Genomic DNA, 14,342 nt, shown 5'->3' with positions numbered 1-14,342 from the left:
CTAGACCCCGCATTGGCTGCTCCGCCGCAGGAAATACGGCGGCCATCTTGGAGAGGTCGTCCCACCTACTTTGCTCAATAAAAACAGCAGAAGATGCCTCAGCACTGAGGGATATTGTTGTTCTGATCGATGGATTATTGATGTGAGGCTCCACAGACAACATTTCACAAGTAAGATGGACATATTATTGTGTATATATTGTGATTATAATATTACTTTACTGTATTTATGTCCACCGGCTAATAGATACCAGCTAATATTAGCTACAGTGTTTGGTGTAATACGGGTTCAGCCGCTATGAAGGATAACTGAGATTCTGTAAATCTAAAATAATTAATTATTCTCTAACATTGACTTAGATTATCTGACACAGGAGCCTATATTAGAAATGAAACAATATGACATATGTTATAAAACGTGTGTTATAACATTCACCAGCAAAGTTTACACAGGTGGTAAAGACTATTATTTATATGTAATTCTCTCATTCTGTCAAAGGATTTGACAGAGAGACAAAGATTTATCATTCATCCTAAATCTTCCGTTTTTGTTTTGAAGGTTTCCTAAAGACACGATGTGAGGAAGAAGAGGGAGAATCTATAAAGAGAGACGATTCACTGCAGGATGAATCACATCGGAGTTTGGACTCAATCTCAGCTACTGAATCTCTGAAGCTAGAACTCATCGGCTGGAAAACAAATATCCATATATGTATGGCTGTATATACATATAAACATGTATCCAATATATATTATTCAGTATTAATCATTATTTGTGTTTGTATAGTTATATAAATATGTATTGATATTACTAAATAATGTATTAAATAACTTATGAACGGCTGTGTGCTTTGTAATCTGCTCATCATTCATCAATATCAGAATATTACATTCCTATTCTATTGTTATAGCCACTAAGCATATTTAAATATGCTGAACTATGTATTAAAAACATACTTAAATAATACAATTGTTTATAAATGTAGCTTTGATAGATGTCTGAATATGGTTTCCAGGAACAAAAAGCGTGTTATGATCGATTAAATGCGCTGATACGTCAATGTGCTGCTAAACACATAACGCTGAGTGGAGTGGTGGACCGCTCCAAGATGGCCGCCCTAAATCTCGTCAGCGACAATAGGCGAGAGCGGCCTTGAGGGTCTATCCTTATATTATGTCTATGATGTCTACGGCCACACTAACCAGAGACTGCAAGAAGCCAGAAGTTACTTCCTGGCTGCTGCTGATCAACGCCATCTTGGTGAGGGCACTAGATCTGAAGAGAATATAACCCTAAGCAACAACAGCTTTCAAAATGATTTAAACTTTCTTTTTTTATAGTCTCAGATCTGGAGAGCAATACATCGGTTCCAAGAAGAAAACTCCTGAATACTGTAGTTGCGTAGCATTTTATCAAGCGGGGTGAACCGACAGGTCACTCATGATGGTGAGCTACAGGTGGGACCTGCACAGCGCTCCGCTAACACACCTGAAGGCAGTTCCCCAGCAACCCCGGACATTAGGTGAAACAAATGCCTGGTACGTGAAGATGTTTACAGGATCGAGATGAAAACAAACAGAACCAGAACCTGTTTTCACTCCAATACATGATTCTAAAAGGGACTTTTATTCTGAAAGGACTGAATCCAGGTGACTTCCTGTGACATGTGAACTAAATCTTTATTGATCTAATTTGAACAGAAACATGCAGATCCCAGATGATCAATCCCATCCCAAACAGTTTAGAAACTACATTCCCCGGCGAATGTGGGCGTGGCCTCCTCAGATGGGCGTGGCCCTCCACTCCTTGCCTTCAGTCAGCGCTCTGGGTTGGTGGATGAACACGCTGTAGCGGACACCCTGATTGGCGGCCGCCCTGACGAAGCGGCTGTTGGCTGTCATAGTGACAGCTCTCAGGAAATCTCCGGTGCCAAAGATGGCAAGAGAACGGCGGTTGACCTTGGCGCTGGGCGTGAGGCGGCAGCTGCGCTCCGACGGCTGGTCGTCCACCAGGTGCAGGCGGGCCAGCAGCGCCTGAGCGCGCTCCTTCTCGCCCGGCCCGCCCAGCGTGTCCAGGATGGCCCGGAAGTCGGTCACGGCGGCGCGGCAGGCGAACAGCTGCTTGCCTGCCATGAAGGCGTCGAGGCTGGGCAGAACCGGCCACCGGCGCTCCTGGGCAGCCTGCTCCGTCAGAACCGGCTCCCGGAAGCTGAAGTGGCAGCGACCGTGGCTGAGCGCCGACACGTAGGCGATGAGCGTGGTGATGTCCAGGTTGACCCGCCCACACTCTTCTGGCAGCGGCGGCAGCGGGAATGCCAGGCGGGCCAGCACCGTGCCACGCTGCACCTGGGTCAGGGAAGACACCAGCTCTCCCTCTGGGTCATCTGGGCTGGCCTCCTCTTCCTCCTCATCCCTCTCCTCCTCCTCATCCCTCTCCTCCTCCTCATCCCTCTCTTCCTCTTCCTCCCCTCTCACCGCCACAATGTCACCCCTCACCGCCACGCCCAGGTGCCGCAGCCGGTCGGCCATGGGGCTGGACAGGCCGTTGTAGAAGGCGAAGACGATGCGGGGGTGGCGGTAGTTGACGGGCAGCTGGCGGCTGGCCAACAGGAAGTCCTCCGCCTGCCGCACCACGCTCTTGTCTCCGTACTGACCCCGTCCCTGCCAGATGTTGTGTAGCGCCTCCGCCTTGCGGCCCACCGCCTTCACCCAGGTGAGTCCCACGTCGGCCACCACGTCCACCACAAGTGTGCGGCGGCGGCCGGCGGCGTCCCGGTAGCTGAAGACGTGCAACAATGCCACAACGTCCTCCAAGCCCTGCGCCGAGTCCACGATGGCGGTAAGGTGGGTGAGGTTGGTGCTGTGCAGGTGAGACTCCTTCACCTGCAGCTCTCCGGCCTCCACCCGCCGCAGGAAGCGCAGCTCGGCCCGCAGCTTGCCACACAGCTTCTGGTGACCTTCAACCCCCGGACAGAGATGCTCCGCCCGCTGCAGCAGCGCCTGGGCCGAGCTGATCCGGTCCCGCAGCGTGGCCTGAAGGGACATGTCTGCTGCATCACACCTGGGGACAGAACCAGACCTTGGATCAACTCAAAGCAACCGGACCACTGACCCGATCTTCTGGGTTCTGTTCACAGATGACCAGGAGGTTCTTATCAGGACCCTTCCCTTCTCTAGAAATGTTCTGTTGGACCTTCCGAGTCAGAACCAGAACTTATTTCCAGGTAAAATTTATTGTAATGAAATATCAGGAATCAGAAATAAAACATAACCTTCAGAGGTTGGACTGCGTTTCCAGAACCATGGGTCAGAAGCAGAACCACAGAAATATTTGGGTGGGATGGCGGTCCAGAACCTGCTACTGACTAGAAACATCATGAGGGTGGTACTGATCCACAGAACCTCTTGGTACCGGAGTCTAGAGGAACCCAAAGCTTTGACACTCGTTCACTCATCCTGCTTACTCAGCAGGTTTCTTACCTGTGAAAGTTTTATTTCAATCAGATTTATGTAATTTATTTTATTCCTGGCTTTTATTAAGCTGCTGTATTACGTCATGCTTTGAGTTTACATGACAGCAGCTTGTAAATATATTAATAAATGGCTTCAGTTTGCCGTCTGCAACGTCATTAAACACGTCATTGTTTGGCAGTTAATCAGGACAAAATACGTTGTTTTGTGGGCTTTTCTGTCCCTAAAATAGTTTAATTACACTCTTATTATTATTAAACTTTGCTAAATGTCGATACCATGTTGGACTGAAACTGTAATATTAATCATATCCCATCATTTCAGGAACAGCGACCTGCGCCGCGTCTGGTGAATCAGACATGCAACAGATTAATGCGCAAACGAGTTCCGGCATTTGTAGATCCATGTTTAATTCCAATAAACCAGTTTCTGATAGTTTTACAAACGCCTCTGTATTTAAAATACTTTTAACAGGGGAGGATATTCTAATAAAGGTCTAGTTCATACATCTAGAGCTTTTCATTTTAAACGGGTAGGATATTCTGATGAAGGTTTTGTCCTGTATATAAATTGTTCCAATGCTAAGCTAAGCATAGCTGCTAAGCTTCCACTTCAGTCCCGCCACTCAAATAATGTTATCAATATATTTAACATTAACAACCTGCTGTAGTTTGTTTGTAAACATGACGGTGGCAGTTTTAGACGGGTAGCACTGACAGACAGAGTTAGCTGTCTATCCGTGCTACGGTAGGAAAATCTGACGAGGTAGCACTGATGGATCACTGGTCGAGAAGCTGCAGAGGTTCCGCTCCGGTCATCACTGTGGACCATGTGCCTTCCAGGACAACCAGAACCGTTGTCAGGTCCGGCTCCGGACATCAAAATCTGTGACCCGTCATTTTCTGTGACCACAGAGGGCGATAGAGCGCAGGTACGTCTTGAAGATCAGCGAGAAGAAGAGAATTTACATAAACTGCATAAATACTGATACAGCTGGGATCGTAAACTTCATGGCTCCTTTATTACCATCGACAGAGAAGATATAATTTATTACTTCATATTTGACTCTGTAAACTGACTGACCGCCGTCATTAAAAGATGTAAACCAAATGTGGCCGTTTAATAAATTGTTAAACGATTAAGAAATGATTCCAAGTGTGCTGGTATTTTGTAACACGATGTTTCTGCCACCATTACAGTCATATCACACTTACAACCATATTTAACTCTCAAATAGCCAAACTGACACAGATTTTGATGGCCATAATAATCCGTGACGTCACTGTACAGATTATGTCAACGTGTGAAACAACCACCTCGTCACCGCCGTCCGAGTGTTTTTAGAACTACTGAACCACGTAATTAGCAGATTTTGATGCAACACCTGTACCAAAACCTGTTCTAGTCACCATGGTAACACTTGCAAACGGACCGCCCAGGACCTATGCCGTATTATCAGAACCAAATCAACCTGAACCTCCAGAACCTCAGCAGAACGTCGAGCCGCAGTGATTCAGGCAAAAGGAGCCCAGACCAGGTTCTAAGAGCCGAATCTGAACTCAACTTGGATGTTCCGGGTTATTGGTCTGAAGAGCCTCAGGTTTTCCCGAGCTGGAGCCCAAAACCAACAGAACAGAACCCAGATATGAACAGAACCCACTGAAAACCCACAAGATTAACCTGACCGGTTCTGTCCGGGATCAGAACCAGGTGGTTCTGAGTTAGCCAGAACCAGCTGGTTAACTCACCTGGTTCTGGACTCAGCGGGTTGGAAGCTCGCTGCCGGTTCCGTTTCTGGCTCGTCGGTTAAAACCGAACCGGTAGCGTTGATAACGTCAAAAGTTCCTTCCGAATCGCGGGTGCTAGATGCTAATGTTAATGACGCTGCACGACTCAGCTGGCAGGAAACACTGCGTCACTACCGGTAGGATTTTCAAAATAAAAGCAAAGACCTGAAAAGAGGAAACTGACCTCCACGTATGTATGACATTACAACCTTGGCAAGAAAAAGAAAAGAAGCAAATTAATAGTTTTTGATGGATAATATTAAATAAAATATATGATATTGGGACTGATGAATGTCTAATTAGTCCTGTGGTTGTTATGGGTTTGTGATCAGCCTGGAGTTGGTTTGAAATTATTGGAAAAGGGAAGAGAATTGGGAAAGAATGAAGTGGAAAATTATATTTAAAAAGAATATTCAGAATATATTCAAATATACCTCAAAAATGGTAAATAATCAAGTAGGTATATCATTTATTGCTCCAGATTTAAACTTTATGAAAAGTAAAAGAATAACTGATAAACTGACAGAGTATACAGGTGAGCTAATGGCAACATTAATGGCTTTAGAATGAGGAAATGGAAAAAAGAAAGTTTTTAATTTGCTCAGATTCTAGCAGCGCATTAATTCAAGAGGTAAATTCAGAATCAAGATATTATATTATAAGATATTTTATTGGATATAATTTACTTAATTTCCAGGATTAAAAATCAGGACTCTGAGGTTAAATGAGTTTGGATTCCTGCCCACATCGGCGTGGGAGGAAATGAGTTGGCAGACAGTTTTACTAAAAGATCCTCAAGAAAGGAAACTGGTGAATGAATATTAAGATAAGTAAAAATAAAAGAATATTTTAAAGGAATATATCAAGGGAAAATGGCAAGAACAATGGGACAGAGGAGGGTTAGGGTTAGATATGGCCGACGCTGTGAAGTATCGCAGCAACGGGCCGACCCGCTCCATGACCTCTGACCCTCTCCATGACCTCTGACCCGCTCCATGACCTCTGACCCGCTCCATGACCTCTGACCCTCTCCATGACCTCTGACCCGCTCCATGACCTCTGACCCGCTCCATGACCTCTGACCCTCTCCATGACCTCTGACCCTCTCCATGACCTCTGACCCGCTTTATGAGGCGTCTCCGTGTTCATGTCTATGGGTGGCGCTAAATGCACCTTACATTGGCTGCCATCCGCCAATAAAACACAGAAGAAGAAGAAAAACGGGAAAGTGCGAGATTGTCTGTGGTTTTATATCTGGTTACATTTTTATAGCAAAGTTTATTTTTACTTAACGAACATATTTCCAACAGTAACAGATTCATGATCCATGTTTTCCTTCTCTGACGACCTGAAGTTCAGAACCGAACCGTGTCCAGAACCGTGTCCAGAACTGGGTCCAGAACTGGGTTCAACATACAGACAGCAAAGCTGATGACTGAATGTTTATTTGGAAACAAACAATAAAAACTGAAGGGAACAATAAATACTGAGTATTGATTATTGATTGGCAACATGCTGAACATGTAAGGCACATGAGGTCAGCTGACCTTCTGGCACCGGCACACCTGGGCAGGTGAGCCAGGAACCTTTAGGCCAATCATCTGGCAGCAGCAGCAGGAAGGGGCGGAGCCAGAGCTCATCAGCTCTTCAGCTGCTTCCTCTTCTTCACCAGTTCAGCCAGCATCTTACACCGGGTCACGCAGTCCTCCTGGAACCAGAACAGACGGAACCGGGTCAGAACCAGAACACAGAGGGAACCAGAACCGGGTTGCCTCACCTTGGTCTTTCCGGGGACCACCTTGGCGATCCGGTCCCAGCGTTCTGCGGTTCCGCGAGGGAACTGCTGCAGGGCCAGTTCTAGCAGCTTCTGCTGGTTCTGCGTCCAGACGGCCATGTTCTCCTGAAGCTCCGCCTCCTCCTGTTCCTCCACCGCCGCCGCCGGGTCAAAGTCCTTCTGCCGCCGGCCGCGGACCTTCCCCTCCCAACCATCCGCAAAGGAACTCTTCTTGTTCCTCCTTCGGAGCACCGGAGCAGCTTCCTCCTCCTCCTCTTCCTCCTCTTCACTGACCCCGCCCACTCTCTGAGTGATTATGTCATCCACAGGAAATGACCTCACAGGAAATGGAGGAGACTTTAAATCTGAGAGTTTGACGAGAGCTGGAACATGAGAGAACAGAAGTTCCATCAGAGTTCTGCTGGGTGGAACCAGATGAGAAGAACAGAACCTGAAACTGTCTCAGTTGGACCCAAAACAGAACCGAGGTACCTGAGGTTTGATTCACATTGTCTTTCATCTGTTTGACTTTGGTCGTCACCTGCAGTAGGAAACACGATTCAGGTCAGCAAAACATGTAGAATCGAATCCACCACAAATGGACTTGGACCGGAACCCATACTGGTCCAGGGGAACCGAGACCGGGTTCCCCTGGACCCTGAGACCAGTGATTTCTTCTGGAAACAGCTTCAGACTCACAGTGGGAACAGAGCGTCCAAGTTCCTGGGCAATCTTCTCCCATCGGCCCGGAGTTCCTCCAGGGAATTTCACCATCAACCTGCTGAGGAGGCTCAGGTCGTCCTCTGTCCACCCGGACTCCTGGAGAGTAAAGAGGATATGCACTGTATGCCAGGCACAGGGGGCGGCTCGATAAGGGGGGCGGCTCGATACGGGGGCGGCTCGATAAGGGGGGCGGCTCCATATGGGGGGCGGCTCCATACAGGGGGCGCCTCGAAGAGGGGGGCGCCTCGATACGGGGGCGGCTCGATACGGGGGCGCCTCGATAAGGGGGGCGGCTCGATGCGGGGGCGCCTCGATAAGGGGGGCGGCTCGATACGGGGGCGGCTCGATACGGGGGCGGCTCGATACGGGGGCGCCTCGATAAGGGGGGCGGCTCGATACGGGGGCGCCTCGATAAGGGGGGCGGCTCGATACGGGGGCGCCTCGATAAGGGGGGCGGCTTGATACAGGGGCGGCTCCATATGGGGGGCGGCTCCATACAGGGGGCACCTCGATAAGGGGGGCGGCTCGATACGGGGGCGCCTCGATAAGGGGGGCGCCTCGATAAGGGGGGCGGCTCGATACGGGGGCGCCTCGATACAGGGGCGGCTCCATATGGGGGGCGGCTCCATACAGGGGGCACCTCAATAAGGGGGGCGGCTCGATAAGGGGGGCGGCTCGATACAGGGGCGCCTCGATAAGGGGGGCGGCTCGATATGGGGGCGCCTCGATAAGGGGGGCGGCTCGATAAGGGGGGCGGCTCGATACGGGGGGCGGCTCGATACGGGGGCGCCTCGATACGGGGGCCGGCTCGATACGGGGGGCGGCTCGATACGGGGGGCAGCTCGATATGGGGGGTGGCTCGATAAGGGGGGCGGCTCGATACAGGGGCGCCTCGATAAGGGGGGCGGCTCGATACGGGGGCGCCTCGATAAGGGGGGCGCCTCGATAAGGGGGGCGGCTCGATACAGGGGCGGCTCCATATGGGGGGCGGCTCCATACAGGGGGCACCTCAATAAGGGGGGCGGCTCGATACAGGGGCGCCTCGATAAGGGGGGCGGCTCGATACGGGGGGCGGCTCCATACGGGGGCGCCTCGATACGGGGGCCGGCTCGATACGGGGGGCGGCTCGATACGGGGGGCGGCTCGATATGGGGGGTGGCTCGATAAGGGGGGGCGGCTCGATACTGGGGCGCCTCGATAAGGGGGGCGGCTCGATACAGGGGCGCCTCAATAAGGGGAGCGGCTCGATACGGGGGAGCCTCGATAAGGGGGGCTGCTCGATATGGGGGGCGGCTCCATACGGGGGGCGGCTCGATACAGGGGGCGGCTCCATACTGGGGTGGCTCCATACGGGGGGCGGCTCGATACAGGGGGCGGCTCGATACAGGGGGCGGCTCCATACGAGGGGCGGCTCCATACGGGGGCTCCATACGGGGATGGCTCCATACGGGGGCGACTCCATACGGGGGGGGCTCCATACGGGGGGGGGGCTCCATACGGGGGGGCTCCATACGAGGGGCGGCTCCATACGGGGGGGGGCTCCATACGGGGGGGCTCCATACGGGGGCACCCCCATACGGGGGGGGGCTCTATACGGGGGGGGTTCGATACGAGGGGCGGCTCCATACGGGGGGGGGCTCCATAGATGTGGGCACCAAAATGCTGGAGTAATTCCTACTCACCATTTTCTTTAACAGCAGTTTGAGGAATGAATTGGTCCTCAGAAAGACAGAGGGACAAGCTGAGGACAACTGTCTCTGTAGTGTTCAGCATCCCATCAATCACGTCTCACCTTTTTCTTGGGAGCCTTGGTGTCCTGCAGCCAGTCGTCCATCTGGTCCTCAATGTCCTCGATGGACGTCGTCTGGTCGTAGTTCTGCTGTATCTCTGGAGGAACGAAAACCGGAAACTCCACTTTGGGTTTCTTCACCTTTGGCCGTTTCTCTCCTGGCAGAATAGAGGCACAATGGGTTCTGGATCAGGTTCTGGATCAGGTTCTGGATCAGGTTCTGGATCAGGTTCTGGATCAGGTTCTACATCAGGTTCTGGATGGGTTTTATACTCAATTTGTTTTAATATTGTCCAAATATTCTATTGTTTCTCTCTGTGTAACCAGGTAGCAGCTGCTGTGCTGCAGATTTCTGCCTCTTGAAAGTCAGATGGTTTCACCTGCTGACAGGACAGAAAAGGACAGAAAGGGACAGAAAAGGACAGAAAAGGGACAGAAAAGGACAGAAAAGGGACAGAAAAGGACAGAAAAGGGACAGAAAAGGACAGAAAATGACAGAAAAGGACAGAAAATGACAGAAAGGGACAGAAAAGGACAGAAAGGGACAGAAAAGGGACAGAAAAGGACAGAAAAGGGACAGAAAAGGACAGAAAATGACAGAAAAGGGACAGAAAGGGACAGAAAAGGACAGAAAAGGACAGAAAATGACAGAAAGGGACAGAAAGGGACAGAAAGGGACAGAAAAGGACAGAAAGGGACAGAAAAGGACAGAAAAGGACAGAAAGGGACAGAAAAGGACAGAAAGGGACAGAAAAGGACAGAAAAGGACAGAAAGGGACAGAAAGGGACAGAAAAGGACAGAAAGGGACAGAAAAGGACAGAAAGGGACAGAAAGGGACAGAAAAGGACAGAAAAGGACAGAAAAGGGACAGAAAAGGACAGAAAAGGGACAGAAAAGGGACAGAAAATGACAGAAAAGGGACAGAAAAGGACAGAAAGGGACAGAAAAGGACAGAAAATGACAGAAAGGGACAGAAAGGGACAGAAAAGGACAGAAAGGGACAGAAAAGGGACAGAAAAGGACAGAAAAGGACAGAAAGGGACAGAAAAGGACAGAAAAGGGACAGAAAAGGACAGAAAATGACAGAAAGGGACAGAAAAGGACAGAAAGGGACAGAAAAGGGACAGAAAAGGGACAGAAAGGGACAGAAAAGGACAGAAAGGGACAGAAAAGGACAGAAAGGGACAGAAAGGGACAGAAAAGGACAGAAAAGGGACAGAAAAGGGACAGAAAAGGACAGAAAAGGGACAGAAAAGGGACAGAAAATGACAGAAAAGGGACAGAAAAGGACAGAAAGGGACAGAAAAGGACAGAAAATGACAGAAAGGGACAGAAAGGGACAGAAAGGGACAGAAAAGGACAGAAAAGGGACAGAAAAGGGACAGAAAATGACAGAAAAGGGACAGAAAAGGACAGAAAAGGACAGAAAAGGGACAGAAAATGACAGAAAGGGACAGAAAAGGACAGAAAGGGACAGAAAGGGACAGAAAAGGACAGAAAGGGACAGAAAGGGACAGAAAAGGACAGAAAAGGGACAGAAAGGGACAGAAAGGACAGAAAGGGACAGAAAAGGACAGAAAGGGACAGAAAAGGACAGAAAGGGACAGAAAAGGACAGAAAGGGACAGAAAAGGACAGAAAGGGACAGAAAAGGACAGAAAAGGACAGAAAGGACAGAAAAGGACAGAAAGGGACAGAAAGGGACAGAAAAGGGACAGAAAAGGACAGAAAGGGACAGAAAAGGACAGAAAAGGACAGAAAAGGACAGAAAAGGACAGAAAGGGACAGAAAAGGACAGAAAGGGACAGAAAGGACAGAAAAGGACAGAAAGGGACAGAAAAGGACAGAAAAGGACAGAAAGGGACAGAAAAGGACAGAAAAGGGACAGAAAAGGACAGAAAAGGGACAGAAAAGGACAGAAAGGGACAGAAAAGGGACAGAAAGGGACAGAAAAGGACAGAAAGGGACAGAAAAGGACAGAAAAGGACAGAAAGGGACAGAAAAGGACAGAAAGGGACAGAAAAGGACAGAAAAGGGACAGAAAAGGGACAGAAAGGGACAGAAAGGGACAGAAAAGGACAGAAAGGGACAGAAAGGGACAGAAAGGGACAGAAAAGGACAGAAAAGGACAGAAAAGGGACAGAAAAGGACAGAAAGGGACAGAAAAGGACAGAAAGGGACAGAAAAGGACAGAAAAGGGACAGAAAAGGACAGAAAAGGACAGAAAAGGGACAGAAAAGGACAGAAAATGACAGAAAGGGACAGAAAGGGACAGAAAAGGACAGAAAGGACAGAAAAGGACAGAAAAGGGACAGAAAAGGGACAGAAAATGACAGAAAAGGGACAGAAAAGGACAGAAAGGGACAGAAAGGACAGAAAAGGACAGAAAGGGACAGAAAGGGACAGAAAGGGACAGAAAAGGACAGAAAAGGACAGAAAAGGGACAAAAAAGGACAGAAAGAGACAGAAAAGGACAGAAAGGACAGAAAAGGACAGAAAGGGACAGAAAAGGACAGAAAAGGACAGAAAAGGGACAGAAAAGGACAGAAAATGACAGAAAACAGAAAGGACAGAAAGGACAGAAAAGGACAGAAAAGGACAGAAAAGGGACAGAAAGGACAGAAAAGGACAGAAAAGGACAGAAAGGGACAGAAAGGGACAGAAAAGGACAGAAAGGGACAGAAAAGGGACAGAAAAGGACAGAAAAGGGACAGAAAAGGACAGAAAAGGACAGAAAAGGGACAGAAAAGGACAGAAAAGACAGAAAGGACAAAGGGACAGAAAGGGACAGAAAGGACAGAAAGGGACAGAAAAGGACAGAAAGGACAGAAAGGACAGAAAAGGGACAGAAAGGACAGAAAAGGGACAGAAAGGGACAGAAAGGGACAGAAAGACAGAAAGGGACAGAAAAGGACAGAAGGGACAGAAAGGGACAGAAAAGGACAGAAAAGGGACAGAAAAGGACAGAAAGGGACAGAAAGGACAGAAAGGGACAGAAAAGACAGAAAGGACAGGAAAAGGACAGAAAAGGGACAGAAAAGGACAGAAAGGACAGAAAAGGACAGAAAGGGACAGAAAGGGACAGAAAAGGACAGAAAGGGACAGAAAGGACAGAAAGGACAGAAAGGACAGAAAAGGACAGAAAAGGACAGAAAAGGACAGAAAGGGACAGAAAAGGGACAGAAAAAGGACAGAAAGGACAGAAAAGGGACAGAAAAGGACAGAAAGGGACAGAAAGGGACAGAAAGACGAAGGACAGAAAAGGACAGAAAGGGACAGAAAAGGAAGAAAGGACAGAAAGGACAGAAAGACAGAAAAATGACAGAAAAGGACAGAAAAAGGGGACAGAAAAGACAGAAAAAAAGGGACAGAAAGACAGAAAAAGGACAGAAAAGGACAGAAAGGACAGAAAAGACAGAAAGGACAGAAAGGGACAGAAAAGGACAGAAAGGGACAGAAAGGGACAGAAAAGGACAGAAAGGGACAGAAAGGACAGAAAGGACAGAAAGGCAGAAAGGGACAGAAAGGACAGAAAAGGGACAGAAAAGGACAGAAAGGGACAGAAAAGGACAGAAAGACAGAAAGGACAGAAAGGGACAGAAAAGGACAGGAAAGGGACAGAAAAGGACAGAAAGGGACAGAAAGGACAGAAAGGGACAGAAAAGGACAGAAAGGGACAGAAAAGGACAGAAAGGGACAGGAAAAGGACAGAAAGGACAGAAAAGGGACAGAAAGACAGAAAGGGACAGAAAAGGACAGAAAGGACAGAAAGGGAAGAAAGGACAAAGGACAGAAAAGGACAGAAGACAAAAGGGACAAGAAAAGGGACAGAAAAGACAGAAAGGACAGAAAAGGACAGAAAGGGACAGAAAGGGACAGAAAGGGACAAAGGACAGAAAGGACAGAAAAGGACAGAAAGGACAGAAAGGGACAGAAAAAGGGACAGAAAAGGACAGAAAGGGACAGAAAAGGACAGAAAGGGACAGAAGCAGAAAGGACAGAAAGGACAGAAAGGACAGAAAGGGACAGAAAGACAGAAGGGACAGAAAGGGACAGAAAGGACAGAAAAGGACAGAAAGGGACAGAAAAGGACAGAAAGGACAGAAAGGACAGAAAGGACAGAAAAGACAGAAAACAAAAAGGACAGAAAGGGACAGAAAGGGGCAGAAAAGGACAGAAAAGGACCGAAAAAGGACAGAAAGGGACAGAAAGACAAAAAGGACAGAAAGGACAGAAAAGGACAGAAAAGGGACAGAAAGACAGAAGGACAGAAAGGGACAGAAAAGGACAGAAAGGAAGAAAGGACAGGACGAAGGGACAGAAAGGGACAGAAAAAGGGGACAGAAAAGGACAGAAAGGACAGAAGACAGAAAGACAGACAGAAAAGGACAGAAGGACAGAAAGGACAGAAAGGACAGAAAAGGGACAGAAAGGGACAGAAAGGGACAGAAAGGGACAGAAAAGGACAGAAAGGGACAGAAAAGGACAGAAAAGGACAGAAAAGGACAGAAAGGGACAGAAAAGGACAGAAAGGGACAGAAAAGGACAGAAAAGGGACAGAAAAGGACAGAAAAGGACAGGAAAAGGACAGAAAGGACAGAAAGGACAGAAAGGGACAGAAAAGGACAGAAAGGGACAGAAAAGGACAGAAAGGACAGAAAAGGAAACAGAAAGGGACAGAAAGGGACAGAAAGGGACAGAAAAGGACAGAAAAGGACAGAAAGGGACAGAAAAGGACAGAAAGGGACAGAAAAGGACAGAAAGGGACAGAAAAGGACAGAAAGGGACAGAAAGGGACA

The 14,342-nt window shown here is 48.6% G+C and overlaps 2 protein-coding genes and 1 long non-coding RNA gene across 3 annotated transcripts in view; 1 reads left to right on the top strand and 2 right to left on the bottom strand.

The window, feature by feature from the left end:
* Positions 1 to 67: 67 nt before the first annotated feature.
* On the top strand, positions 68 to 842 carry LOC145547933 (uncharacterized). Its single transcript, XR_014084216.1, has 2 exons — positions 68 to 170; positions 559 to 842. It is a non-coding gene; the product is annotated as an uncharacterized LOC145547933 (long non-coding RNA).
* A 763-nt stretch (positions 843 to 1,605) lies between these two features.
* Positions 1,606 to 5,388, bottom strand: c17h7orf25 (chromosome 17 C7orf25 homolog). The gene is made up of 2 exons (XM_008403084.3): positions 5,219 to 5,388; positions 1,606 to 3,060 (listed from the first exon to the last, which is right to left on the bottom strand). Exon 2 carries the CDS (start codon positions 3,042 to 3,044, stop codon positions 1,782 to 1,784), a length of 1,263 nt encoding a protein of 420 aa, XP_008401306.1. The 5' UTR covers positions 3,045 to 3,060; positions 5,219 to 5,388; the 3' UTR covers positions 1,606 to 1,781.
* Positions 5,389 to 6,686: 1,298 nt separating this feature from the next.
* The window catches only part of dnajc1 (DnaJ (Hsp40) homolog, subfamily C, member 1), a 274,202-nt gene continuing 266,546 nt past the window's right edge, over positions 6,687 to 14,342 (bottom strand). Inside the window, exons 2-6 of the mRNA XM_081598115.1 lie at positions 9,547 to 9,701; positions 7,731 to 7,850; positions 7,524 to 7,572; positions 7,035 to 7,414; positions 6,687 to 6,965 (exon numbers count right to left, since the gene is read on the bottom strand). Of these exons, the coding sequence (XP_081454241.1) occupies positions 6,897 to 6,965; positions 7,035 to 7,414; positions 7,524 to 7,572; positions 7,731 to 7,850; positions 9,547 to 9,588 (660 nt within the window). The 5' untranslated portion in view covers positions 9,589 to 9,701 and the 3' untranslated portion in view covers positions 6,687 to 6,896. The remainder of the gene's footprint in view (positions 6,966 to 7,034; positions 7,415 to 7,523; positions 7,573 to 7,730; positions 7,851 to 9,546; positions 9,702 to 14,342) is intronic.

Source organism: Poecilia reticulata, chromosome 17, assembly GCF_904066995.2.
Source record: "Poecilia reticulata chromosome 17, P_reticulata-male-v2, whole genome shotgun sequence".
In the NCBI taxonomy this organism is placed as follows: domain Eukaryota; kingdom Metazoa; phylum Chordata; class Actinopteri; order Cyprinodontiformes; family Poeciliidae; genus Poecilia; species Poecilia reticulata.
The sequence above is the reverse complement of the archived record's forward strand: the minus strand, read 5'-3'. Positions and strand labels throughout refer to the sequence as shown.